General features: G+C 66.0%; 7 protein-coding genes across 9 annotated transcripts in view; 6 read left to right on the top strand and 1 right to left on the bottom strand.

Moving 5' to 3' along the window:
* Positions 1–2263, top strand: part of SIK3 (SIK family kinase 3) — a 44253-nt gene extending 41990 nt beyond the window's left edge. For both annotated transcript variants that reach the window (XM_068167837.1, XM_068167835.1), the window contains one exon: positions 416–2263. The gene's annotated coding sequence lies outside the window, so the exon portion shown is untranslated. The remainder of the gene's footprint in view (positions 1–415) is intronic.
* Positions 2264–3728: 1465 nt separating this feature from the next.
* APOA1 (apolipoprotein A1) lies at positions 3729–5323 on the top strand. Its single transcript, XM_068167851.1, has 4 exons — positions 3729–3789; positions 3973–4028; positions 4272–4425; positions 4505–5323. Exons 2-4 carry the CDS (start codon positions 3986–3988, stop codon positions 5100–5102), a joined length of 795 nt encoding a protein of 264 aa, XP_068023952.1. The 5' UTR covers positions 3729–3789; positions 3973–3985; the 3' UTR covers positions 5103–5323.
* Positions 5324–5746: 423 nt separating this feature from the next.
* APOC3 (apolipoprotein C3) lies at positions 5747–6390 on the bottom strand. The gene is made up of 3 exons (XM_068167770.1): positions 6285–6390; positions 6042–6168; positions 5747–5937 (listed from the first exon to the last, which is right to left on the bottom strand). The coding sequence occupies exons 1-3, from the start codon at positions 6340–6342 to the stop codon at positions 5841–5843; spliced, it is 282 nt and encodes a 93-aa protein (XP_068023871.1). The 5' UTR covers positions 6343–6390; the 3' UTR covers positions 5747–5840.
* A 1207-nt stretch (positions 6391–7597) lies between these two features.
* On the top strand, positions 7598–9177 carry APOA4 (apolipoprotein A4). The gene is made up of 4 exons (XM_068167793.1): positions 7598–7633; positions 7718–7785; positions 7920–8046; positions 8136–9177. The coding sequence occupies exons 2-4, from the start codon at positions 7737–7739 to the stop codon at positions 9064–9066; spliced, it is 1107 nt and encodes a 368-aa protein (XP_068023894.1). The 5' UTR covers positions 7598–7633; positions 7718–7736; the 3' UTR covers positions 9067–9177.
* Positions 9178–10386: 1209 nt separating this feature from the next.
* On the top strand, positions 10387–12365 carry APOA5 (apolipoprotein A5). Its single transcript, XM_068167789.1, has 4 exons — positions 10387–10512; positions 10701–10776; positions 11125–11236; positions 11451–12365. Exons 1-4 carry the CDS (start codon positions 10489–10491, stop codon positions 12349–12351), a joined length of 1113 nt encoding a protein of 370 aa, XP_068023890.1. The 5' UTR covers positions 10387–10488; the 3' UTR covers positions 12352–12365.
* Positions 12366–12562: 197 nt separating this feature from the next.
* Positions 12563–18172, top strand: ZPR1 (ZPR1 zinc finger). 2 transcript variants are annotated; one of them, XM_068167791.1, is made up of 14 exons: positions 12563–12712; positions 13368–13529; positions 14653–14743; positions 14903–14973; positions 15477–15563; positions 15652–15774; positions 15888–15941; positions 16048–16114; positions 16342–16412; positions 16647–16736; positions 16831–16941; positions 17024–17110; positions 17334–17399; positions 17840–18172. In XM_068167791.1, exons 1-14 carry the CDS (start codon positions 12578–12580, stop codon positions 17972–17974), a joined length of 1350 nt encoding a protein of 449 aa, XP_068023892.1. In that variant the 5' UTR covers positions 12563–12577; the 3' UTR covers positions 17975–18172. The 2 variants fall into 2 exon arrangements, with proteins under 2 accessions (XP_068023892.1, XP_068023893.1); XM_068167792.1 differs by lacking the exon at positions 12563–12712 and adding an exon at positions 12936–13000.
* On the top strand, positions 18107–24853 carry BUD13 (BUD13 homolog). Its single transcript, XM_068167790.1, has 11 exons — positions 18107–18444; positions 18832–18922; positions 19383–19467; positions 19637–19694; positions 20155–21608; positions 22027–22271; positions 22677–22764; positions 22882–23020; positions 23455–23639; positions 23753–23834; positions 24089–24853. Exons 1-11 carry the CDS (start codon positions 18107–18109, stop codon positions 24180–24182), a joined length of 2859 nt encoding a protein of 952 aa, XP_068023891.1. The 3' UTR covers positions 24183–24853.
* The last annotated feature ends 579 nt before the right edge of the window (positions 24854–25432 follow it).

Below are 25432 nucleotides of genomic sequence, written 5' to 3'. Positions count from 1 at the left end.
CCAGCCTGGCCCTGAACACCTCCAGGGAGGGCACAGCCACAGCCTCCCTGGGCAGCCTGTGCCAGAGTCTCCCCAGCCTCCCTGGCAAGGATTTCTTCCTCCTCTCCAGTCTCACTCTGCCCTCCTCAAGCTTCAAACCATTGTTCCTCATCCTGTCACTCCCAGCCCTTGTCACAAGTCCCTCCCCAGCCCTCCTGGAGCCTCTTCAGGTACTGGAAGGCTGCTCTGAGGTCTCTCTGGAGCCTTTTCCCAGCTCTCCCAGCCCGTCCCACAGGGGAGCTTCCCCAGCCCTCTGCTCGTCCCTCCCAGGGTGTGGTGTGTGGGTTTGGGCTGGGAAGGCAGCGCAGGGCTGTGGGAGCAGGCTGGCCAGGCCTCCCCAGCTGCCTTCCTGAGGTCTCTGCCTCCTCTCTTGCAGGTTTTCTGTACAGCTCTGACTCGAGAAGGTCCATTTGAAACCAACAGTATCTAGCAGCACCGCGCCAAATCGCCGTCGTATTTCTGACTAACTGGAATACCATGGCCCCTCCTCGGCCCCCCGGCTCCTGCCTTTGCTCTCTCCGCCTCCCCCCGCCTCTGCCTGTCGCTCCAGCTGCCGCCCAGCCAACCAGAGCGCCCCGCGGCAGGCACGGGGCCCCGGCCCGGCGCTGGGCCGGGCGGCTGGGAGCTGCCCCGCGGGGGAAGGGAGCAGGGTGCCCGGAGCCTGGCACCGGCCGTGCTGTCCTTCCAGCCTTCACCCTTTGCACTGGGGAGGGGCCCGGCGCGGCCCCGGCGGCGCTGGCGGGGGCGAGGAGGGTGCCAGCCCCCCGCGGGTGGCACCCACCCCTGGTGCAATATGCTTCTGTCTCATCCCTGTCTGCTGTTGTTCCTCCTCTCTCCTGTTGGTCAGTGTGCTGAAAGGATCCCTGGTCCCCACCGCTGGTCCCCAGCCCTGCTCCCCACCGCTCTGCCCCCACCTCTCAAACCCACCAACCACCCTGGGGGAGGGGAAGTTTCTTGTCCTGGCCTCACCTAGGGAAGGTGGCATTTTTCCTTTGTTTTCTTGGCTTCTCCTTCCTCCTCCTCTTCCTCTCCTCCTCCCCCTCTCCCCCCCTCCCCCTCCTCCTCCTCTCCCTGCTGCCGTAGGAGTCGTTTTTTTGGTAAATGTTTTATTATTATTGTTGTTAATAAAAGGCAAAAGGAACTGCTGTGGGAGAGGCATTCTTCAGGGGCTCTCTTCTGTAGGGATTGTGACTTGCACCTTCTGCTCGAGGCAGTTTATTTCTTCTGATGCCATTGTACTTGTGACTGGTTCTCTCTCTCGTGCCAGTGGCCACAGTGCTGCCCTCCTCCAGCCTGCAGAGATCCTTCCTCCTCTTCTTCTTCCTCTTCCTCCTCCTCCCCACCCTTTCCTCGAGGGATAGAGCACGGAGTCGTCGTCCCCCCAGCCGGGGCTCAGGAGCACTGGGGGTCATCGTTTGCCTTTGGGACCTCACAAGCTGCAGCTCCACTTCTCAGTGACACTTTTCTGGAGTATTTTATAAAACAATGAAAAAAACAAAACAGAATAAAAAGAACACAAAAATAAAAACAAAGAAAGGAAAAGAGGAACAACTGCCCCCGGCCCGGGGCCCTCGGGAGGAGAAAAGCTGAGCCCAGCGCTGCCCCCGCGCCGCCCTCCCCCCGCCCCGCGCCCCTGCCCGCCGAGGGGAAGCCCTCCTGCAGCCGCCGAGCCCCCCGGGGCTGGGTCCTGCCGCGCTGAAGGGAAGGGGCTGGGGGCAGCGATTGCTCCCGGGGCAGCCTGGGGTGGGGGTAGGGAGTGGGGGGGGGTCCTGGTTTTGTTTACACTGAACACCGGCGGGCGCGGGAGCAGGGCCTGGCCCCCCCCAGCTGTGCCATTGCCGCAGCCTCTCACTTTTCTACCATGGCTTTGTCTGGCAGCAGCCGATCCTCGCAGTGTGTGGTGAATGTATACCCATAGCCTCTGCTGTTCTCTCGGGGGGGGGGTTGCAAATGTCACAGGTTGTTCTCTTGTGGGGGGAGGAGAAGTTGTTTTGGTTCGGTTTGGGTTGTTTTGGGGTTTTTTGTTTGTTTCGTTTTGGTTTGGTTTTGGTTTCTTTCCCCCCCCCCCCTCCTCCCCCCCCTTCCTGCTTTCTGTTGGACTAAAAACAACAACCAAAAGGTTTCAGTAACTTCAGTCCTCGTCCTTTTATTTTTGTGGGTCACTTGCAACTAGTCGATTAGTTGGACAGTGGGATCATGACAAATAAAACCATGATGATGATGATGATGATGGTGATGATGATGATGATGATCTTACCCCCACCCCCACCCCGGTCTCCCCTTTGCCTTTGTTGTTGCTCAATGCTCCGGGCGGGGGCGGAAGGGTTTTGGCACTCTGGGTGGGGGGGAGGCTCAAGGGGAGATGCTCATAGGGGGGTAGGGGTGGGAAGGGACCCCCAGAGAACATCCAGTCCAAGCCCCCTGCCAGAGCAGCAGCAGCCAGGGCAGGGCACTCAGAACACAGCCAGGAGGGGCTGGAAAGGCTCCAGAGGAGACTCCACAACCTCTCTGGGCAGCCTGCTCCAGGCTCCAGCAGCCTCACACCAGAGAGGTTTCTCCTCATGCTGGGCTGGAACCTCCTGGGTTCCGGTTTGTCCCTGCTGCTCCTGGTCCTGTCACAGGACAGCACTGACCAGAGCCTGGCCTCTTCCTCCTGCCCCCCACCCCTCGGGTATTTATAGGCATTAATATGGTTCCTCCTCAGCCAATAAACAGCCCCAGGGCTCTCAGCCTTTCCTCACAGGAGGGTCTCTCAGCCCGGGTGGGCCCTGGGACAGTGGCAGGGGGACAAGGTAGAGCACCCTGGAGCAGCTTTGGGCTGAGGGGCAGTTCTGGGGTGGCTGTGGCAGGGGGCTGGGCTGGGCTCTGCTCCAGGCTCAGCCTTTGCTGCCCAGATCCCCAGGGAGGGCTGGGGTGAGGGTGCAGGGGAGCACAGCTCCTGGGAGCTCTGCAGCAGGGATGCACCCCCAAACAGGGGCAACACGAGCAGTGAGGGGGGCTCACCGGCCCGGGGGGAGATGGGGCAGAGACCCAGAGCGGTCATGGGCAGAGGATGAGGGCTCTGGGCACGGGGCAGAGACCCAGAGCAGTCTGGGCAGAGGATGAGGGGTCTGGGCACGGGGCAGAGACCCGAAGTGGTCGTGGGCAGAGGATGAGGGCTCTGGGCACGGGGCAGAGACCCAGAGTGGTCATGGGCAGAGGACGAGGGCTCTGGGCACGGGGCAGAGACCCAGAGTGGTCATGGGCAGAGGACGAGGGCTCTGGGCACGGGGCAGAGACCCAGAGCAGTCGTGGGCAGAGGATGAGGGCTCTGGGCACGGGGCAGAGACCCGAAGTGGTCGTGGGCAGAGGATGAGGGCTCTGGGTGCGGCAGGCCAAATCCCTGCGGGGGTAAGCCTTGTCCCCGGGCCGCTGGCCAATCCCCAGGGGCTGCCGAGGGGCCCCGGCGAGGCGAGGCGGCCGCGGTGAGCGGGAATCTGGGTCAGCAGGAGCGTAAACAGCGCCTTGGCCGGGCAGCGGCGGCCCGCGGGGAGCTCCTGTTTGCTCGACGGCCTTGCCAAGCCGGCGCTCCGCGGCTGGCCCGGGCTCCGCAGCGATCCTTGAACTCTCCTCGTCACATCGTGACTGCTTGGGCTGCAGCCTTGGCTTATCTCCGCCGGGAACTGCCCCCTCCGGCATAAATAGCGGCGGTGGGGAAGCGGCCGGCTCAGACGGGACAACCGGCAGCACGGCAGCGGCAGGAGAGAGCTGGTAAGAGCTTGGGCTGCTCCGGGGGCTCCCGAGCCCCCGAGTCCCGGGGCACGGAACGCGGGATGGGCTTCACGCACGATGCCACCCGCGGGGAGCCGTTGTGCTGGGGCCGGGGGCTCCGTCCCCGCTGGGGCTGGCTGTGCACGCAGCTCCCTGCATCCAACTCTCTTCCTCTGCCCCCAGGTTCAGCGTCAAGATGAGAGCCGTGGTGGTGGTCCTCGCCCTGTTCTGCCTGACAGGTAGGTCACCGGCACGGGGTGGGGCTGGGACAGCAGCAAATCCCCGCGGGACGGAGCAGGACAGGGTGGCCGAGCCTGGCACGGGTGCTGCTGGAAGTGCCAAGGAGCCCTGCACGCCGGGCTGCGGCTGAGCGGCTCCCTGGTCCCTGCGCGGAGCCGGGCAGCTTCCTGGGACAGCGACGGGCAGGAGCTGTCCCCACCGCGGTGCCTCCACGTCCTGAACCCTTCGGGCTCTCCCCGCAGGCACCCAGTCGCGCTCCTTGTGGCAGCAGGATGATCCCCAGGCGCCCCTGGACCGCATCAAGGACTTGCTGGAGGTGTACCTGGAGACTGTGAAGGCCAGCGGCAAGGATGCCATCTCCCAGTTCGAGTCCTCTGCCGTGGGCAAACAGCTGGAGTAAGCGGGGGGGACGTGTGTCAGGGGACTGGCGGGGGGCTCCCGGGCACCGTGCGTGACCTCTCTCCACTCCCCGCAGCCTGAAGCTGACTGACAACCTGGACACGCTGGGCGCGGCCGCCGCCAAGCTGCGGGAGGACATGGCCCCCTACTACAAGGAGGTGAGGGAGATGTGGCTGAAGGACACAGAAGCTCTGCGCCAGGAGCTGAGCAAGGACCTGGAGGAGGTGAAGGAGAAGATCCGTCCCTTCCTGGACCAGTTCTCCGCCAAGTGGACGGAGGAGCTGGAGCAGTACCGCCAGCGCCTGGCCCCCGTGGCCCAGGAGCTGAAGGAGCTCACCAAGCAGAAGGTGCAGCTGATGCAGGAGAAGCTGACCCCGGTGGCCGAGGAGGCTCGGGACCGCCTGCGCGGCCACGTGGAGGAGCTGCGCAAGAACCTGGCCCCCTACAGCGATGAGCTGCGGCAGAAGCTGAGCCAGAAGCTGGAGGAGATCCGCGAGAAGGGCATCCCCCAGGCCGCCGAGTACCAGGCCAAGGCCGTGGAGCAGCTGAGCAACCTGCGTGAGAAGGTGACCCCCCTGCTGCAGGAGTTCAAGGAGCGCCTCACCCCCTACGCCGACAACCTCAAGGCTCGCTTCATCTCCCTGCTGGACGACCTCCAGAAGAGCGTGGCCTGAGCCGCCGCGGCCAGGGACTGACCCCGGCCCCACTCCTGCAGCCGCCCCGGGGCCGCTCCCTGCCCTGCCCGGGGTGCTTCCCCCCGGGGGGGCTCTGGGGACGGGCTGCAGAACATCCTCCCTGAGGACCCCCCCTTCTCTCCCACCGCCTCCCCTCGCTGAAGTGGCGTCGCTCTCAGCTTTGCCTCCTTCCTTTTGTCAAATAAAGGTGACTTAAGTTATTGGAGCTCGCTCAGTCTTTGCAGTGGATGCTGGCGGGGGGGCGGGGGCAGCCTGCACGCAGCGCTGGGGGTGCCGCGGGGGCTCCGGTGGGACTGGGAGGACAGGGACCTGGCAAGGTGGGAGGACAGGGACCTGGCACTGAGCTCAGCTCTGCCTTGGAGGCATCCAGGCTCAACCCCACACGGAGTCCTGCCAGCATCCAGGGCAGTGCCGGGGTGGTGGAGAACGGTGGGAGGTGCTTGGGCAGAACCTGGACCCCCCCAGGCTGCGGGAGCAGTGCCTGGCTCCTGCCACCCTCTCACACGGTGCTTGCCCCATGGCAAGGGGTCCCGAGGAGGACCCCCTCTGTCCCAGCCCTTCCTCACCCCCCACAGTGCACACTCCCCCTCACTCCCACACCCAAGTGATGCTGCCACAGCCGCTGCTTCAGCGCCACTTTATTGAAAGAAACACAACCACGGGTGGGGATCCAGGGTGCCCCCAGCCCTGCCAGGTCCCCGCCAGCCCCCGGCGGGGCTACGCAGCCGGCGTCCGCTTCCAGAGCTCGGCCAGCTGCTGCTTCATCCACGCCAGCTGCTGCTTCGCCAGCTCCGCGTTGTCCGACAGCCAGCGCCTGCGAGGGGAGGGAAGGCTCAGCGCAGGGCGCCCGCCGGGCTCCCTGCTGGCAGCAGGGTGGCAGGGAGGGGCGCCCGGGCGGGCAGGGGCGTGTGGGGGCACCTGGCCTGCTGAGCCACCTCCGACTCCTGCAGGCTGCTGAAGGCGCGTTTGACCATGGCGGTGGCTTTCTGGGTGTACTCCTGCACCTTCCTCACCAGCTCCCTGGGCTGCTCGCCCGTGTCGGCCCCTGCGAGCACAAACCTTGTGGGAGCAAGGGGCGAGGCCAGGGGGCTGTGCCCCCCGCCGCCTGCATGCACCCCCTGCCCCCCGGCCGCACTGTCCTCCTGCTCGCCCAGCCCTTACTTGCTGCCGCTGCCAGGGCGGCCACGCAGACGAAGAGGAACAGGATCGATCCCTTCATGGCTGGGGAGAGAGCAGAGCAGATGGCACGGGTGGCAGGCAGGGACCCGTGTGCCCACGGGGTCCCGTCCCTGTCCCCTTCCCATCGCGACCCTTGCGGGGGGCTTCCCCACTCACCTGTGCCAGACTCTGCGCAGGGGCAGCCCCTGGCTCCCCCTTTATAGTCTCTCCCCGGGGGTGATTGTGCAAAGGTCAGGGGCGGTGGGGGCTGGCCGGGGGGGAGGCAAATCTGCAGAGCCCTTCTGCTGCCAGCGCTGGTGCCGAGTGGCCTCCCTCCCGGCCAGGGGCTGGTAAATGCCCCAGCACCACGGCTGCCCGTGCCTGGCCCGTGGCTCTGCCTGCCCCTGCAAGCTTCTGCCTGCGTGCCAGGCGAGGGCATGCATGGGCACGGGCATGCCGGAGAGTGCAGCCAGCCCGGTGCCCACTGCGGGGTACAGGTCGGTGAGTGAAGCTGCGGGGCCAGCCCCGGAGCTGGCGTGGGCACACAGAGCACAAGGGTGACATCCAGTGGCATCAGCCCCGGGCACGATGCCGCCGGGCTGGCTCTGCCTGGGAGCACCCTCAGCTGGGGGTTGTGTGCCCAAGCTGTGCCCCCCAGGGGCTGGGCACAGCGATGGCTCTTTGGACCTTGTTATTGTCAGGGCCTGGCTGATCCTCGTCCCTGCCAGCTGTGCCCTTTGCCCCAGCCATGACACATCGGCAGCAGGCTACAGCCCGGGGTGGGGGCACCAGGGCGTGTGTCAGCTGAACCAGGGCTGCATCCCGGGGGGGGGGGTATCAATGCAGGGGTCCTGGCACTGTGCAACACCCCACGGCTGCAGGGTCCTGGCCATTCTCTGTGGCAGGGAGCCCTGGTGCCCTGCACACACACAGCCTCGTGTGCCCCCTGCATCCAGCACAGCCCCCCCAGCCCGTGTCCTGGTACCACAGAGCTGCCAGCAGCAGAGCCATGGCTACATCTCACTGAGCTGCAGAGCTCTCTCCCCGGCGCTGCCCTGGGCCCTCTGCTCCGGGGTCTCTGCCCCTCCGGAGGGTGCTCAGCCGCGGGGGTGCTCACGTGTAGCCTCATCCCCTCTCTGCCCCCTCCTTGGCACCCTGCTGGGAGCTGGCAGGGCCGAGGGTGATGTCAGGGCTGAGCGCACGTCAGGCGCTTCCACGTCGCGACCTTGCTAAAGTCCAAGCCCGGAGCCTGTGCCCCAGGCGTGCGTGGAAGGCGCGGGGGACGCCCGGGCTGCATAAATAGCTGCGGCTGCTCCCCGGCCCCGCAGGGATCCGAGCGGCTGTGCGCGGAGGTGAGGGAGCTGCCGCCGGCGGCGCCTCGGCTGGGGCCGCTCAGCCCAGGGCGGTCTCCTCACCTCTGCTCTCTGCTCCCGCAGGCACCACCTGGCGCTCAGGATGTTTCCGAAGGTTCCAGCTCTCGCCCTGGTGCTCCTGGCCCTCGCAGGTGAGGTGGTCTGCGGGTACCCGGTGCCGGGAGGGTCCTGGCCGGGAGGGCAGGATGGGGACCTGCTGTGCTGTCCCTTGCGGGGGGATGCTGAGCAGGATCGTGCCCGCGCTGATCGTGGCATCTGCTTGCAGGGACACAGGCTGATGTCAACCCAGACGATGTGGCCAGCGTGATCTGGAAGTACTTCACCGAGCTGGGCAACAATGCCAAGGAGACGGTGGAGGGGCTGCAGCAGTCCGAGATCACCAAGCAGATAGAGTGAGCACGGGGGTGGGGGGACACGACGGCGCCGGGCGGGGGAGGGGGCTGCGGGCACGCCGGGGCACTGACGTGTGCCCCTCCTCCAGCACCCTGCTGCAGAGCAACCTGCGCAGCGCCAGCCTGTACGCCGAGGACCTGCAGCAGCGGCTGGTGCCCTTCGCCACCGAGCTGCAGGCGCGGCTGGTGCAGGACTCGCAGCGGCTGAAGGAGCAGATCCAGCGCGAGCTGAAGGAGCTGCAGGCCAAGATGGCGCCGTACGCCGACGAGGTCCACCAGCAGATCGGCACCAACATCCGCGAGCTGCAGGCCAAGATCAGCCCCTACGCCGAGGAGCTGCGCTCCCGGGTGGACAGCGGCGCCGGGGAGCTGCGCCGGGCGCTGGAGCCCTACGCGACCGAGCTGCGGGGCCGGCTGCAGGACAACGCCCAGAGCGTCCAGGCCTCCCTCAGCCCCTACGCCGACCGCCTGCAGCAGCAGATCGACGGAGGGGTGGAGAGCCTGAAGCAGCACCTGGCGCCCCTGGCCGACGAGCTGAAGGCCCAGGTGGAGCAGAGCGTGGGGGAGCTGCGCCGCGGGCTCAGCCCCTACGCGGGGCAGGTGCAGGAAGGACTCAACCGGCAGCTGGACAGCCTGACGGCACAGATGGACAAGGTGGCGGAGGAGCTGCGCGCCCGCCTGGCCGCCAGCTCGGAGGAGCTGCGTGCCCAGCTCAGCCCTCTGGCCGAGGAGCTGCGGCAGGCGGCCGGCGGCGACGCCGAGAGCCTGCGGCAGCGCCTGGCCCCCCTGGCCCAGCAGCTGGAGCAGCGAGTGGGGCAGACGCTGGAGGCTTTCCGGCAGCAGGCAGCCCCCTTCGGAGAGGCCTTCGGGCAGCAGCTGGTGCAGAGGCTGCAGGAGATGAAGGACAAGCTGGACTCGGGCACTGCTGGCGTGGAGGACCACCTGGGGCTGCTGGAGAAGGAGGTGCGGGAGAAGGTCGCTGCCTTCCTCAACACTGCTCAGCCAGCAGGGGAGAACTGAGACCCCCCCCCGGCACTGCGTGGAGGGGGTGTGGGGTGCCCAGCCTTGCCCCCGCACCACGAGCACTGTGGGCACTGCCCCTGGCAGAAATAAACTGTCCCTAGTGAAGCACCTGCTGGCCTGTGTCTGTCCTTCTTCTCAGCATCCTCCTGTCCTGCCCTGGGGCACTCAGCCAGCTGCTCAAGGGCAGAGCATCACCCTGGATTCAGGTCCCAGGGCACCAGGGAGAGGGAACACAGGGGGGGCTGGGCGGGCGCAGGGTCTCCATGCCCAGGACAGGGCTGGAGGGTGGCTCAGAGGTGAACCATTGGCCAGGGTGGGGTCAGGGCCCAGGACGTCACCGCACCAGGGTGCTGCAGCAACTCGGTGTCAGCTGGGTGGCTGCAGAGGGGGCAGAGCCCTGGCACAGGGCCAAGCATCCCAGCTGCAGCAGGAGCAGCTGGGGAAGGGTCTCTGCAGGCTGTGCAGGGTCATGACAGGCACTAACCCCCCCCCACACCCTGCAGGGTCTGTGGCCAGGCACAGTGGGGCCAAGGCAGGCAGGGGGCAAGCCCCAGGAGGTCGCCAGCTCAGGGAGAAGGAAAAGGCACCAGAGCTGCGGGCACAGCGGGCACCCTGAGCTGCCCTGCTGGGGCATGCCCCCTGAGGAGGCTCCCCTGTGGGCTGCAGGGGCAGGAGCTGCGGGATGGGAGCGTGGCCAGGGCTGCCTGGGGCACCCCTGAGCGTCCCCAGGGTGAGGGAGCAGAGCAGACCTTGGTGCCAGAGGAGTGCTGCTGCCTGCTCGGAGCTTCACCCCTGCCGCTCACAGGACTTTGCCCTGCACCACAGGGTGCCCCCTCCCCAGCCCCTTCCTGGCACAGCTGGAGCCGTGCTCGTCCTCCTGCCCCCACCTGGGCCCCGGCCCCAGGCTCTGGGCTCCCATTCCCCTCCTTGGGCCGTGACCCCTTGCAGCAGAAGCTGCCAGTGGGGGAGTTTCAGCTGGTGTCCCTGTCCCTGCCCTGCCACTCCGCACCCCCCTCGCCCCCGTGGCAGCTCCCCTGCACTGTTTACTCCGCGCTGCAAAGGTCAGCGGCGTGGGCAGGGGCAGGGCAGGGGCAGGGGCAGGCTCGTCCCCAGCAAGCTGCAGAGCCAGCAGCGAGGGCTCTCTTATCGCTGGGAAAACAAAGAGCTGCTCGGGCGGGCGGCGGCCTTCGGGCAGCCCTGCCCGGGGGATGCTCGGGAAGGGGCAGGCGAGGGGGCAGTCAGATGACCGACCCCCCCCGCCCCCCGGCCCCCACGTCACCTCTCAGGAACGTCCGCGGGGCTCCACGTTGTGTTTACAGGGAGTGAGGTCCAAAAAGCCTTCCCCTGCCGGCTCGCTCCTCAGCCTCTGGCCGCGGGGAGCATATAAAGGGAGCCGCGGGGCAGCACCGGGCAGGAGGGATGTGGGAGGTGACCCGGAGCCAGGTGAGGGGGACGTGCCCACAGAGCCAGGGTGGGCACCTCCTGCCCGGTTGAACTTTGCCTGGCTGCAGGAGCTGGGTGCAGAACGCAGGGACGGGGCCGTGAGGAGCAGGGACCCTGACCTGTGAGGGCTCAGAGAGGAGCCCTGCCCCGCGGTGTGACCTAATGTGCTGCTCTTCTCCTCCCCACAGGGCGGTGGCCTGCCGGCCTGGCACACCATGCCTCTGAAGTTTGCCCTGCTGCTCACCCTCCTGGGCACCTTGCCAGGTGGGTGCTGGGCAGAGGAACTTGCCCCAGGACAGCTGGTGGCAGCGGGCTGGGGGGGCCAGCACCCCTGGAGGTGTTCAAGAAAGGACTGGATGAGGCACTTGGTGCCACGGTCCGGCTGATCAGGCAGGGCTGGGTGATTGGCTGGGTGATTGGTTGGGTGATTGGCTGGGTGATTGGTTGGGTGATTGGTTGGGTGATTGGCTGGGTGATTGGCTGGGTGATTGGCTGGACTCGATGGTCTCGGAGGTCTCTTCCCATCTGCTTGATTCTGTGATTCTGCGAGGGTTCTGTGGCTGATCCTGGGTGTGGGCAGCACCTCACCAGCCGCTGCCCTCCTGCCCACAGTGTCACAGGCAGAGCCGGCACAAAGTGGCCTCTGGGACTACCTCAGCCAGCTGACCAGCGACAAGGATGGCACAGAGCACAGCCTGGGCAGCAAGCTGGGCAGGGACAGCACGTGAGTACCCCCTGCCAGGGGCTTGCCCCGTGGCACCCAGCCTGGGCATGGTCCCTCCACAAGCTCCCTCCAGCTGCCACCCTCACACGGGGTGCCCCTTCCTCGGGGGGCGGGAGAGCCCACGGGGAGCAGCCCTCACGGTTGTCAACAGCTTTACTGAGGGTGCTGTGGGTAAGCTGGGGGGGCTCAGTAACCGCTCTGCTGTCTGGCACAGAAACCTGAAGGAGAACGTTCAGGATGGGGGCAGCTCCGTGGGGAACCTCCTGGAGAAGCTGGCCCCCCCGGGCGGCAGAGGCCCCCAGCCCTACCAGGACCCGGAGAGCTTGCGGAAGGTCATCAGGAAGGAGCTGGAGAGCCTGCGGGTGAAGCTGGCTCCCTACGTGGATGATGTCCACCACAAGGTGGGCAGGCACCTGGAGGAGCTCCGCTCCCAGCTGCAGCCCTTCACGGAGGAGCTGCTGGAGCAGCTGTCGCTGAACGCCCGGGAGCTGCGGCGCCAGCTCCTGCCCAGCCGGCGGCTGGCTGCTCAGCTGCTGCAGGGGGCAGATGAGGTGCAGAGGTTCATGGCTCACTACGCCGACAAGATTGCCTTCCACACCGACCAGGTGAAGGACATTTTCCACCCCTATGCAGACAGGCTGGTGACCGAGATCCACCGCAACGTGGAGGAGCTGCACAGAAACGTCAGCCCCCACGCCCAGGCCAGCCCCGAGAAGCTCAACCGCTACATCCAGCAGCTCTCCACCAAGCTGACCCAGAACGCCAGGGACCTCCACCAGAAGATCCAGAGAAACCTGGAGCAGCTCAAGGCGAAGCTGAGCCTCTACCCCGGCAGCCTGCGGGAGCAGCCGGCCCCCGCGGAGGAGCTGGCCCGGGAGGTGCAGCGGCGGGTGGAGGAGTTCCGGAGGGACACGTACGTCCAGATCCAGGCCTTCACCCGGGCGCTGGACCAGGAGACGGAGGAAATGCGGCTGAAGCTCTCCTCCGGGCCGCCCACCCTGGGGGATTCCCAGGAGGGTCCGCACGCCGTGGAGGACCTGCGGGCTCGCCTGGACGCGCTCTGGAGGGACCTGGCGCGCAGCCTGGGCGAGCGCGGCGGCGGCGAGGAGCGCTGAGGGCCGGGGGGCGGGGGGGGGGGCGGCTGTGGGCGGCGGGGGGGGGGGCGGCTGTGGGCGGCGGGGGGCAGGCGGGGGCGGCCATCGCGGGGCCGGGCCGGGCCATACGCAATAAAGGCGCAGCCATGGCTCTTCTGCCTCACGTGGCCGCCCCGCGTCACATGACCACCCCCCCGCGCCACGTGACCCGCGCCACGTGCCGGCCCCGCGCGGCGGCGCTCCCAAGATGGCGGCGGTGCGGGAGGCGGCCGGGGCCGGGGCCGGGGCCGGTGCGGGGTCGCTGTTCCAGCCGCTCAGCGCCGAGGACGGCGAGCAGCGGCCGGCCGAGATCGAGTCGCTGTGCATGAACTGCTTCCGCAACGTGAGCGGCGGCTGCGGCCTGCGCCGCCTCTGCGCGCGGGGGGCTGCAGCTGCGCCGCGCGGGGTCCTGCTGCAGCGGCTCGGGCCGGGGGCGGGGCCGGGGGCGGGGCCGGGGCCGGGGCCGGGGCCGGGGGCGGGGGCGGGGGCGGGGGCGGGGGCAGGGCTGCCGGGGTGGCGGCGCCGGGGCGAGCAGACAGGGGCCTGTCGGGGGGGGTTGAGCGGGGGGCTGAGGGTCAGGAACCTGCAGGGGGTGGTCTCAGGCCACAGCCACCGTGGTCTCCTGGTCGGGGTACGGAGGGCTGCCGGAGGGGGGTGTGCCCGGCTCAGGGCTACAGGCGCCCCGGGGCCTGTGGGGGCGAGGGGTCGGCTCCACATACCGGGGTCCGGGAGCTGAGCGAGGGGCAGGACCCGGGAAAGGGCTGCTGGGGATCAGAGCTTGGCCTGGAGCTGAGGGGCCGCGGTAGCAGCTGCTGGGCTGGGGTCCAAGAGGCAGCCAGGGAGCCTGCGGTGGGCAAGAGAGGGGAGGGAAGGCTCGCTGGGGGGGTTGGGCGTTCTGTGGGGGTGCCAGGGCTCGGGGATGGAGACCTCCCCAGGGCAGCCCCGGCAGGAGCAGCCCCGCGGGGAGCGGTGCCCTGAGGAGCCCCTCGCTGCTGCAGGGCGTGACTCGGCTCCTGCTCACCAGGATCCCCTTCTTCAGAGAGGTCATCGTCAGCTCCTTCAGCTGCAGCAGCTGCTGCTGGTCCAACACAGAGATCCACTCTGCAGGCAGGATCCAGGAGCAGGGAGTGCGCTACACCCTGACCCTCACCTGCCGCCAGGTCAGCAGCGCCCTGCGCCCCCGGGCCTGCAGGCAGAGCAGCAGCTGTGCCCTTCTGTGCTGCCTCAGGCTGTGTGCCCTGCTGTGCTGCCTGAGCCCTCAGGCTGTGTGCCCTGCTGAGCCCTCTCAGGCTGTGTGCCCTGCTGTGTGCCCTGCTGTGCTGCTTGAGCCCTCTCAGGCTGTGTGCCCTGCTGTGTGCCCTGCTGTGCTGCCTCAGCCCTCTCAGGCTGTGTGCCCTGCTGTGTGCCCTGCTGTGCTGCCTCAGCCCTCTCAGGCTGTGTGCCCTCCTGTGCCCCTGCTGAGCCCTCAGGCTGTGTGCCCTGCTGTGTGCCCTCCTGTGCCCCTGCTGTGCCCTCAGGCTGTGTGCCCCTGCTGTGCCCTCAGGCTGTGTGCCCTCAGGCTGTGTGCCCTGCTGAGCCCTCAGGCTGTGTGCCCTGCTGAGCCCTCAGGCTGTGTGCCCTGCTGTGCTGCCTGAGCCCTCTCAGGCTGTGTGCCCTCAGGCTGTGTGCCCTCAGGCTGTGTGCCCTGCTGAGCCTTCAGGCTGTGTGCCCTGCTGTGTGCCCTGCTGTGTGCCCTGCTGAGCCCTCAGGCTGTGTGCCCTGCTGTGTGCCCTGCTGAGCCCTCAGGCTGTGTGCCCTCCTGTGCTGCCTCAGCCCTCAGGCTGTGTGCCCTGCTGTGCTGCCTCAGGCTGTGTGCCCCTCCTGTGCTGCCTGAGCCCTCAGGCTGTGTGCCCTCCTGTGCTGCCTGAGCCCTCTCAGGCTGTGTGCCCTCCTGTGCCCCTGCTGTGTGCCCTCAGGCTGTGTGCCCTCAGGCTGTGTGCCCTCAGGCTGTGTGCCCTGCTGTGCTGCCTCAGCCCTCAGGCTGTGTGCCCTGCTGTGCCCTCAGGCTGTGTGCCCTCCTGTGCTGCCTCAGCCCTCAGGCTGTGTGCCCTGCTGTGTGCCCTGCTGTGTGCCCCTCCTGTGCTGCCTCAGCCCTCAGGCTGTGTTCGGCAGTAACCTTTTTCAGCCCAAGGTGTGGATGCTGCTGGCTCAGAGGCTGCTGAGCTGGCCTGGGGCTAGCACTGCTGCTTTGGGCGGTGCTGGGGGCCTGGGGAGCCTCACCCTGCTCCTCACTGTGCCCTGCAGGACATGAACAGGCAGGTGGTGAAGACTGACTGTGCCACAGCCCAGATTCCAGAGCTGGACTTTGAGATCCCAGCCTTCAGCCAGAAGGGAGGTGGGTGAGCCCTGGCTGCACAGTGGGCAGCAGCTGAGGCCCTGACCTCCTCTCCCTTGGGCTGAATAGGCTGCAGAGGGCCAAGGTGTGGAGGCTGGCAGGGTGGGCAGCACTGCTGGGGTGCATCAGGGGTGATGTCCTTCCTGCTGTCATGCCCAGTTCTGACCACCATCGAAGGCCTCATTGACAGAGCCGTGGCAGGCCTGGAGCAGGACCAGCCCACACGCAAGGTGAGCATCCTCCAGGCACCTGAAAGGGCTGCAGGGGAGCTGGGCAGGGGCTTGGGCAGGGGCCTGGAGGGGTGGGATGGGAGGGAAGGGATTGAAGCTGGAGGAGGGCCGATTGAGACTGGGTTAGGAAGAGATTCTTGACAGTGAGGGTGAGGAGACTCTGGCACAGGCTGCCCAGGGAGGCTGTGGCTGTGCCCTCCCTGGGGGTGTTCAGGGCCAGGCTGGATGAGGCCCTGAGCAGCCTGGGCTGGTGGGAGGGGTCCCTGCCCCTGGCAGGGGGCTGGAGCTGGAGGAGCTTTGGAGTCCTTTCCAACCCAACCCCTTCTGTGACTCTGAAAGGGGAAGCTGCTCAGGGCCTCCTGCCTGGGACATGCTTCCTTTGCTGGTGCTCTGCCTGTGCAGTGATGGGCAGGGTGCTGCAGGCTCTCTGGCCTGTGCTGCTGTCAGATGCCTTCAGCCCTGGGCTGCCTCTGCTTCCACCTCAGGCCTGTGCTGTTTTGCAGGCCCAGGACGAGGAGGTGGCAGCCAAGGTGGAGGAGTTCATCGCGAAACTGAAGCAGCTGAAAGAAGTCCCTTCCCCCTTCACCTTTGTGAGTAAGCTGGAGCAGGAGCAGGAGCAGGAGCCCCTCCTGAGCAGGGAGGTGTGGGGTGGCTGCCTGAGGCTCCCCTCTCCCCCAGGTGATCGATGACCCCTCGGGGAACAGCTTTGTGGAGAACCCCCACGCCCCGCGCAGGGACGACGCGCTGCTGGTCACTCGCTACAGGAGGACTCCCCAGCAGGCTGCCATGCTGGGGCTGGAGGTAACAGGCAGCTGCTGCTGCTCCTGCCCTGCTCCCCTCACCCTCTGGGAGCTCCTGGCTTCGGGAGCAGGGCTTAATGCTGCTGCTGGCTTCCCCCCCAACACCCCCCGCAGGGAGAGGAGCAGGACCAGACCCCAGCAGGCTCTGCAGAGGACCTGAGGAACGAGGTGGGAGCCTTTGCAGGGTGCTGGCAGCAGTGCCTGGGGGGCTGGTGCCCAGGACAGGCTTTCTGGGCTGGCCTGCACTTTCTGATTCTCCTCTCCCCTGCCCCAGGTGCTGCAGTTCAACACCAACTGCCCCGAGTGCAACGCCCCAGCCAGCACCAACATGAAGCTAGTTGGTATCCTTGGAGCAGGGATGTGCTGCCCCTCGGTGCCCCCTGCCAGGCTGGGGGCAGTCACCTCCTTGCTGAGCCTGCTGCACCAGGCAGTGGCTCCTAGCAGGCTGCAGATGTGTCTCAGCTCAGCAGTGAGGTCCTGCAGTGCCTGGGGAAGGGCTGGGGCTGTGCAGAGCCTGCAGGCTTGGAGGCTTCCCTGTCCCTGAGTTTTCTTTGACTGCCTGCTCCAGACATCCCACACTTCAAGGAAGTGATCATCATGGCCACCAACTGTGACTCCTGTGGGCACAGGACGAATGAGGTGAGCTGGAGAACGCTGAGCCCCTCCTGAGGGGCTGGGGGGAGGTGGGGGCTGCTGCTCTGTGGGGGACAGCTTGGTGTGGTACAGATCAGCCAGCCCCACACCTGCTCAGGCCTGCTGGGCACTGTGCTCAGATGCAGAGCAGCCTCTCAGCTCTCAGGGCAAGCCCCCTTAGGACACCATGGCAGGGCTTTGGTGTCAGAGGCCCTGCAGCTGGCTGCTGGCTGTCCCCAGGTGAAGTCTGGAGGAGCAATCGAAGCGCAGGGCAGCAGGATCACCCTCCGGATCACAGACCCCTCGGACATGACCAGGGACATCCTAAAGGTGCAGTGCCCTGGGGCCCCTGTGCCCTCCTGTGCTGGGTGCCCAGGGCCTGGCTGTGCCCCTGTGGGCCCTCACCAGCTGCTCACCCTCACAGTCAGAGACCTGCAGTGTGGAGATCCCAGAGCTGGAGTTCGAGCTGGGGATGGGAGCCCTGGGGGGGAAATTCACCACCCTGGAGGGGCTGCTGAAGGACATCAGAGACCTGGTGAGTGAGGCTGCACTGCTGGGCCTGGCTGTGGGGCAGGTGCCTGTCACAGCTGGCTGAGTGAGTGGCTCTGCTCTCCCAGGTTGAGAGGAACCCCTTCACCCTGGGGGACAGCTCTGTGCCTGGCAAGGCCGAAAAGCTGCAGGAGTTCGTGGGGAAGCTGCAAGAGGTGAGGGCATGGCTGGTTTCCCACCCCCCCTCATGACTCCCTGGCAAGCATTTCTCTGGCTGCTCCACACTTCTTCTCCTGTGTCCTCAGCCATTTATGGAGCTGTTGGTGGCTTTTAACTGCTGGCAGTGTGGGAACTGTAAAGCATGCTGCATGCATCTTGCTGCCAGAAGTGCTGGAGGTTTAGGAGGAGCCTTAATGCCTGGATCTGATCTTTCTGCAGATCATAGAGGGGAAGACAAAGGCTCACTTCATCATGGATGATCCTGCAGGCAACAGCTACCTTCAGGTATGGCATTGGGCAGTGGTAAGGTAGAATCATAGAATGGTCTGGGTTGGAAGGGACCTCCAAAGGTCATGGAGTCCAATCCCCTCTGCACTAAGCAGCAGCATCCCCAACTAGATCAGGTTGCCCAGAGCCCAGTTGAGCTCCTTGAAGTCTCCTGAGCAGCCTGGGTGGATTTTCCTCTGTGGTGCTGGCAGGGAGGATTCCCTTTGGGGCTTTGTTAGTGAGTGACTTGCCCAAGGGAGTGGAAGTGGCTTGGCACAAAGCTGGGAGCAGTGTCTGCTCCCTGCAATAGTGGCCAGGAATGGTCTGTCCATGCTCTGTGGTGGGAGGGACATGCTTGCCCAAGTGCTGTCCAGAGCCCTCTCTGGTGTGCAGCTGGGGGCTGCTGGTGCTGGGGCTCTGAGCAGGGGTGTGAAGGGGGTCCCCATCTCCCCCTGCAGAACGTGTACGCCCCAGAAGAGGACCCAGAGCTGAGAGTGGAGCGCTACGAGCGAACCTTTGAGCAGAACGAAGAGCTGGGCCTCAACGACATGAAGACAGAGGGCTACGAGGCGGAGGGAGCCCCGGGCCGGTAGCCGGTGCAGCCGGACCCTGCAACCCCGCGGCTCCGGGGACCAGGACTTGTCTGGGACTAAGATCCTTTTCCCTGCCCCGGGGGCCGCAGGGACGGGCGCTGAGGCCTTGCTCTGGGAGTGTACGGGAGGGAGATGTCGTCTGGGTGCCGTACTGGGGGCCCTCGGGGCCGCGACCCCCAAATAAAAGCCTTGAAGGAGTCCCCGCGCTGGCTGCTGCTGCTGGCCCCGCCCACGGGCGCCCTGGCCCCGCCCACAGGCCCACTGGCCCCGCCCCCGGCCCGCCCGCCGCCGCCGCGCGCGCGTCTGCCGCTGGCTGCGACGTCACTTCCGGCCGGCGGCACAATGGCGGCGCAGGGCCTGTCCAAGGCCGAGTACCTGCGGCGGTACCTGAGCGGGCCGCCCGCCGCCGAGGCCGCCCAGCCCCGCCGCCGGCGCAAGAAGAAGCCTCCGGGCGCTGCCGGGAGGAGCGGGTGAGTCGCGGGGAAGGCCGCGGCCTGCGCCAGCTGCCGCCGCTCGTGGCAGGCCCGGCCCGCCGCGGTGCGCGCCTCTGGGCCTCTGCCTGCGCGCTGCCCTCGGCACCCTCCTGCGACCCCCTCCTGCGCCCCCCTCAGCCTCCTCCTGAGCGCTTGGGGCTCTCTCTAGGGGTGCTTCTCCTGCCTAGAAATACCCGGGGTACCCCGTCAGGCCGGGGATCTTCTCCCCGGGCCAGAAACCTCCACCTGCCCTGGCGAGAAGTTCCACCCCTTGCTCAGAATTCCTCCCGCTGCCATCCCCACCCTCGGGCCCGCTGGCAGGATTCGGGCTCTGCCCTTCCTTGCTGGCGAGCTGACGGCAGGGCACCTTCTCCCCGCTCCTAGGATGCGGATTGTGGATGATGATGTCAGCTGGAGCAGCATCGCTGCTGTCCAGGAGAAGGAGGAGGAGGAGGATGAAGCAGACATGCCTGTGGTGAGCAGGGAATCGCGGCCGAAAGCGCTTTCACAGGCTCCGTGCTCTGTGGCTATGCTCCCCTCCTGTCTCCCTTGGGAAGGGTTTGCTGAGACCCATCCTCACCTTCCCCGTGTGGGAGGTTCTGTGACAGGGCTGGGGGAGACCCCTGGCTGAAGCACAGAGTGGTTGGATTAGCTCCCTGCAGATTAAAGCAGCCAGCAGCAGAGGGTGGAGCCAGGGCTGTGGTTCTTACAGCTGCCTGGGGGGAGGCAGAAGGTAGCTGTGGGCTGCTGCAGCCTGCTGAGCACTGCAGTGTGAGCAGTGGGAGTGAGAGCCTCGGGAAGCTGCTCTGGGACCCCTCCTGCAGGGAGGCAGCTCCGTGATGGTCACCCAGTGGAGCAGTCGGGTGTAGTGGCTGGTGCTGGAGGGCAGAAATCCCTTCCAAAGGCACCTTGCTCCCTCTGCTGTGTGTGGCCAGGTGGCAGAGTTCATTGATGAGCGTCCTGAGGAGGTGAAGCTGATGGAGGAGTTCCGGACCAACGCCAAGTGGAAGCTTCTGGGAGGTGAGCGCAGAGCAGACCCTGCCTCCCTCCCTCCCTCCCCTCCCGAGTGTCTCACTGCTCTAGGCAAGGTCCTTGCAAGTGAAACAGTGCTGGCTGAGAGGAGATAAATCCTTGAGCTGCTGAGCTGTGGCACCCTGTGGGTGGTGACCTCCTGCTTGCTTTCCTTCAGACCAGAACGAAGACTCCCAGAGCTCAGACGTTTCGGTGCCTGCCAAAGCCACCATGAGGTATGGAGCTCCAGCTGGAGCCTCTCCTGTTGCTTCACTTGAGTGCTGAGGCTGACTCAGGGGAGACCTGCAGCGTGCTGAGGGTGGTGGTACCACCCCCCCGGTCTGAAAGCACCTGGGGGATGTTCTGTGCTTGCACAGCACCCAGGCTGGATGGGAGCACGCTGGGGCCCTTCCATGGGAGATGTTGCTGATGCAGACAGGACATGGAGGGGCAGCTGCAGCCTGGATGCCATGAGTGTCCCTAGGGACTCACAGTCAGAGCTTCCCTGGGAGCCAGGCTGCCTCAGAGGGGTTTTGGGATCGGCTTTGGGAATTCTGTGGCTCGGGGCACTCCACAGAGGTGAATTTTGGCTCAGGAGTTTTCATCCTGCAGCAGCACTGCTGGCTCCTGGGGGCTGTGTCCAGCCTGGGGACAGCGAAACCTGACTCTGATTGCCTCCTCCTGCTGCCCTGCCAGGCGCCAGCGCCACGACCCCCCGGACGGCTCCCAGCCGGGGCAGCTGCGGCACCAGGCCGACACATCCCCCCCCGGGAGGAAGCGCCACGGCTCCCCGGACCTGTCCCCCCCCAGGAGGAAGCGCCACGGCTCCCCGGACCTGTCCCCCCCCAGGAGGAAGCGCCATGACTCCCCGGACCTGTCTCCCCTGAGGCGGGATGGAAAGCTCTCTGCCAAGCCCCTGCCTGCCAGGGGCCAGCGCCAGGACTCTCCAGATTTGTCACCCCCCAGGAGGAAGCGCCATGATTCCCCAGACCTGTCCCCACCAAGAAGACAGCGCCACGACTCCCCAGATTTGTCCCCTCCTAGGAGGAAGCACCATGGCTCTCCAGACCTGTCCCCCCCCCGGCGGGATGGAAACCATTCTGCCAAGCCCCTGCCTGCCAGGGGCCAGCGCCAGGACTCTCCGGACCTGTCCCCCCCCAGGAGGAAGCACAATGGCTCTCTGGACCTCTCTCCCCCCAGACGGAAGCACCAGGACTCCCCTGACCTGTCCCCTCCCAGGCGAGACAAAAGCAACTCTGCCAAGCCCCTGCCTGCCAGGCGCCAGCGCCACGACTCCCCTGACCTGTCCCCTCCTAGGAGGAAGCACCAGGACTCCCCAGACCTGGCTCCCCCCAGGAGGAAGCGCCACGACTCCCCAGAGCTGTCCCCCTCCAGGCGAGATGGAAGCAACTCCGCCAAGCCTGTGCCCCCCAGGCGCCAGCGCCACGACTCCCCTGACCTGTCCCCCCCCAGAAGACAGCGCCACGACTCCCCTGACCTGTCCCCCCCCAGAAGACAGCGCCACGACTCCCCGGATCCGTCCCCTCCCAGGCGGGATGGAAACCTCTCTGCCAAGCCCCTGCCTGCCAGGCGGCAGCGCCAGGACTCCCCGGACCCATCCGCCCCCAGGAGGAAGCGCCATGACTCCCCAGAGCTGTCCCCACCAAGAAGACAGCGCCATGACTCCCCTGACCCATCCCCCCCTAGGAGGAAACGCCACGACTCCCCTGACCCGGCGCCCCCCCGGCGCCAGCGCCACGACTCCCCAGACCCCTCCCCCCCCAGGAGGAAGCGCCATGACTCCCCTGACCTGTCTCCCCCCCGGCGCCAGCGCCACGACTCCCCTGACCCGGCGCCCCCCCGGCGCCAGCGCCACGACTCCCCGGACGTCTCTCCCCCAGGGGGCAGCTCGGCAGGGGGCAGGCAGGGCAGCAGGAGCAGTGAGAAGCCTCAGCCTGGGGGCGGCCAGGGGGAGCAGCCCCGGCTCCGGCGCGGTGCCTCGGCCAAGCCCTCCTCGCACCACAAGCGTGAGGCCACCCCGGACCTGTCCCCTCCCCGGAGGCCGAGGCCTGATCCCGGCCCGGAGTCGTCCCCACCCCGGAGGAGGAGGAGCAGGTCGCCTGGGGTGAGAAAGCAGAGCAGGACAAAAGGTGAGTGAGTGAGCGGCAGAGCTGCTGCTGGCTGCCTGCTCTCTGACCTCCTTTGCACGCTGCCAGCAGGTGAGAGGCGTGGAGCTGGCAGCCTGCAGCCGGGCAGTGCCAGGGAGTTGGTTGGCACTGCTGTTGGAGCAGCAGCTTCTTGTCAGCCTGGCATTCATCAGCTGCTCCAGAGCTCCCCCAGGAGTTACCTGGCCAAGGCTTAACCCTGCCCAAGAGGCCGAGAGCCTTTCCAGCCTGGCTCCAGGCAGTGACACCTCCAGAAGCAGGAGAAGTCAGACTCTTCTCCCTGCACCTTTGGCATCTCAAGCCCTGCATTTTTGTAGCCTTAACCTCCTTCCCCACCATTTGTAGTCCTTTTGCAGGCCTCATTCTGCCACATGCTGAGCTCTGGGTTGTGTCTCCCCTGCAGGTGCTTCTCCAGCCACCAAGAAGCTGAGGCATGACTCTGAGTCTCCACCCCCACGCAGGGGTGCCCCCCGGGGGCTCAGCTCCCCCAGGCGTGGTGCACTCCAGAGGAGTCCCAGCAGGTCTCCAGGCTCTGATTTGTCTCCTCCACGACGGACCCTGCCTGCTGGGAAGGAGCAGCACAGGGCCAGGAGTCCTCATGAGCCCTCTCCTCATCAGCACCATGACCCCAAGGCCTCTCCCAGGAAGGTGAGGGTGAAGCTGTGGGTCTCTCCCCATGGACAGACAACTGTAACAGCACAGCCAGGCCAGGCTGGATGAGGCCCTGAGCAGCCTGGGTTAGGGGGAGGTCCCATGGCAGGGGGGTGGGAATGGAGGATCTTTGAGGTCCTTTCCAGCCTAAACCATTCTATGAAACTATGAACTTGCACCTTGTGGAGAGGAGCTTTGGTCTGCAGCCATGCCAGAGCCTCTGCTGGCACTAGGAGCAGGGTGAGCTCTGCCTCAGCCCTCGCTGCTCCAGGAGCTCTGGGAAGGTGTTCCTGAGGGTGCCAGCCAAGTGGCTCTGGGAAGTGGCTGTCTGCTGATGTCTCTGCTGACCTCTGGGCAGCTCTCAGCTGGCAGCCACTGGGGTGGGTTCTGTTTGCTTGGCAGCTCCAGGCTGGCCTGGTGACAGCTGAGGTGCTGAGGAGGGAGCAGCAGGAGCTCAGGCGGCAGGAGAGGAGCAACCAGCACCTGGAAGGTAGGGGCTGCAGCGCTGTGTGGGCACACGAGGAGCAGGGGCACTGTGGAGCAGCAGCTTGAGCTGGTGCTGGGTTGCAGCATGCCCGAGCTGAGGCCTCCCTCCCCTCCCCTCCAGAGGAATCCAGGCACTCCCAGACGGTGTTCCGGGACAAGTCCGGGCGCAGGAGGGACCTGGCGCAGGAGCAGCTGCAGCAGCGGCAGCGGGCGGCGGCGGAGGCGGAGCGGGATGCGCTCTATGCCAAGTGGGGCAAAGGGTGAGCTGCCCCCCCGGGGCTCTGGGGCCTGGCTGCAGCCTGGGGCCCCTCACTCCCTGCTTTGGAGCCCGGCTGTGCTACCCCTGCCAGCAGGGGCTGGGTGCTGTGCCACTGCTCTCAGTTTGAGGCCCCTTTGAGGAACTGCTTTGAGGGTGCTGAGCCCTGGAGCAGGCTGCTCAGGGAGGTGGTGGAGTCTCCTTCTCTGGAGATGTTCCAAACCCACCTGGATGTGTCCCTGTGTGACCCTCCCTTACCAGGGGGCCTGGATTCAATGATCCCCAGAGGTCTCTTCCACTCCTCACCACTCTGTGATCCCATTTGTGCCCTCTGTGGCTGGATGCCTGTTGGGAACGCTGCAGGCAGGGTGGAAGTTGAGGGCAGGAAGCCAGAGGCTGCTTGGTGGCTGTGGGGTGAGCCCTTGTGTGTGCTTGCAGGCTGGCCCAGGACAGGCAGCAGCAGCAGAACGTGGAAGATGCTATCAAAGAGATGCAGAAGCCCTTGGCCAGGTACATCGACGACCAGGACCTGGACCAGATGCTGCGGGAGCAGGAGAGGGAAGGAGACCCCATGGCTGAGTTCATCAAGAAGAGGAAGGCCAAGGAGAACAAGGAGAAGAAAGGTTTGGATGCTGCCAGGTGATGTGTGGCCCCTGGCAGCCTTTGCACACCTCTGAGGCTGGGCACCCAGGACCGTGCCAGGGCAGCCAGCCAGGGTTGCTCTTTCTGTCCCTAGAAAAGCCAAGGTACAAGGGCCCAGCACCACCCCTCAACAGGTTCAACATCTGGCCTGGGCACCGCTGGGATGGTGTGGACAGGTAGGTGCTGGGCTGGGGGGACAGTGGCAGCAGAGCACAGCAGAGCACAGCAGCCCAGGCTGCTCTGTGGGTGATGCTCTGTGCCTGCTTGGGCCAGGAGGCAGCAGGGTTGGTGCTGTCAGCCTGCTCCTCGCTGCTGCTTGCCACAGCTGGAGGTGGAAGCTGAGTCAAAGTGGTGCAGGGCTCCTGAAGCCTCCACCAAGTGTCCTTGCCTTGGGGAAGCTTCTCCACAGCAGCTCTTGGTGTCCCTGCAGGTCCAACGGCTTCGAGCAGCAGCGCTTCGCCAGGATGGCCAACAGGAAGGCAGTGCAGGAGCTGGCCTACAAGTGGAGTGTGGAGGACATGTAGAGGAGCCATGGGCTGCTGCTGGGGCAGCTACCCTGCTGCCAGAGCTGCCAGGAAGGGATGGCTCTGCCTGGACCAAGCTCTACCCTTGGTGCTCAGCATCCTTGTGGACCATCTCCAGAGAGGCAAAGCTGAATGGAGAGCCAGAGGGGACAGTGGTGCTGGCTGGAGCAGGGCAGGGGCTGTGGGGTGAGGGGACCTCTGCTCTCTGTTCCCCTCTGAGGGGCTGCAGCTGCCTTTCTGGTCCCTTTCCTTGTGTTTGACAAGCTGCAGGAGCTCTCTCCTTGGCTGTTGTGCTCTGAGGGCACTTCACCAGCCTTCAGCTGTCCTACATCTCAGGTTTCTTCCTCGTGGTGAAAGTGCTGAGCTCCTGGTGCCTGGAGAAGTGAAGCACATCCAGCCTGGTCCAGAGCTTCAGCTGTGCTTGAGCTGTCCCAGAGGGCAGCTCTACCCCAAAACTGCTGTTTTTGTTGGGGGGTTGGTGCTCCCCAGTTCCTCCTCTCACCAACTTGCTGTGGAGTCAGTAAAGCTCAGCTGCTCCAGCTGGACTGCTGCACTTGACAGCAGAGGCTGGGGGCTCCTGCCCTGGGTTCTGTTCCCCCTGTGCTCAGCTGGCAGTGCTGCTGGGGCTCTTTGTGCTCCTCTCAATAACAGCTTGAGGGTTTTTTCACTGCCTTTGGTGTGCTGCTGCTCTTTCCCTGCTGGGGAGGAGGAGGGTCAGGGCTTATGCTGTCCTCCAGCCCTGGGGAGGGCTTTGCCCATGTGGGCTCTGGGGCAGCTGGGAAGGCTGGAAGGTGACTTGGGAGTGGGAGGAATTGTGTGGGGCTGTGGTGGAAACTCAGAGCTCCTCACTGCTCAGCCAGGAGTGTTCTCCATCGGGGCTCTCCCCTGCTGGGAGGCTGTTCAAGGCCAGGTTGGATGAGGCCTGGAGCAGCTGAGGGTAGGTGAGAGGTGTCCCTGCCATGGCAGGGGGGTTGGAGTGGATGATCTCTGAGGTCCCTGAGCCCCTCTGTGACTCTGACTCTTCACCCTGGCTGGGTCAGTGCCCTTGGTCTGCAGCCCCCATCAGCACAGCTGCCCTGGCTGTGGCCTTGTCTGGGCTGCTCTGGCAGCAGAGTGTTGAGGACAGCAGGTGGGAGGCTTGGTGCTGGGGGAGGGCTGGAGCTAAGGCTGTGACACCCTGAGGCAGATCTCTTCCTTTGCTCTCCGGGCAGGGCTGCGGCCTCGCTCTGGGCAGGGAGCAGCAACTCTGC

This window comes from Melanerpes formicivorus, unplaced genomic scaffold (genome assembly GCF_026170545.1).
Source record: "Melanerpes formicivorus ecotype bairdi unplaced genomic scaffold, bMelFor1.0.p_v2 SCAF_123, whole genome shotgun sequence".
Classification (NCBI taxonomy): Eukaryota; Metazoa; Chordata; class Aves; order Piciformes; family Picidae; genus Melanerpes; species Melanerpes formicivorus.
The sequence above is the reverse complement of the archived record's forward strand: the minus strand, read 5'-3'. Positions and strand labels throughout refer to the sequence as shown.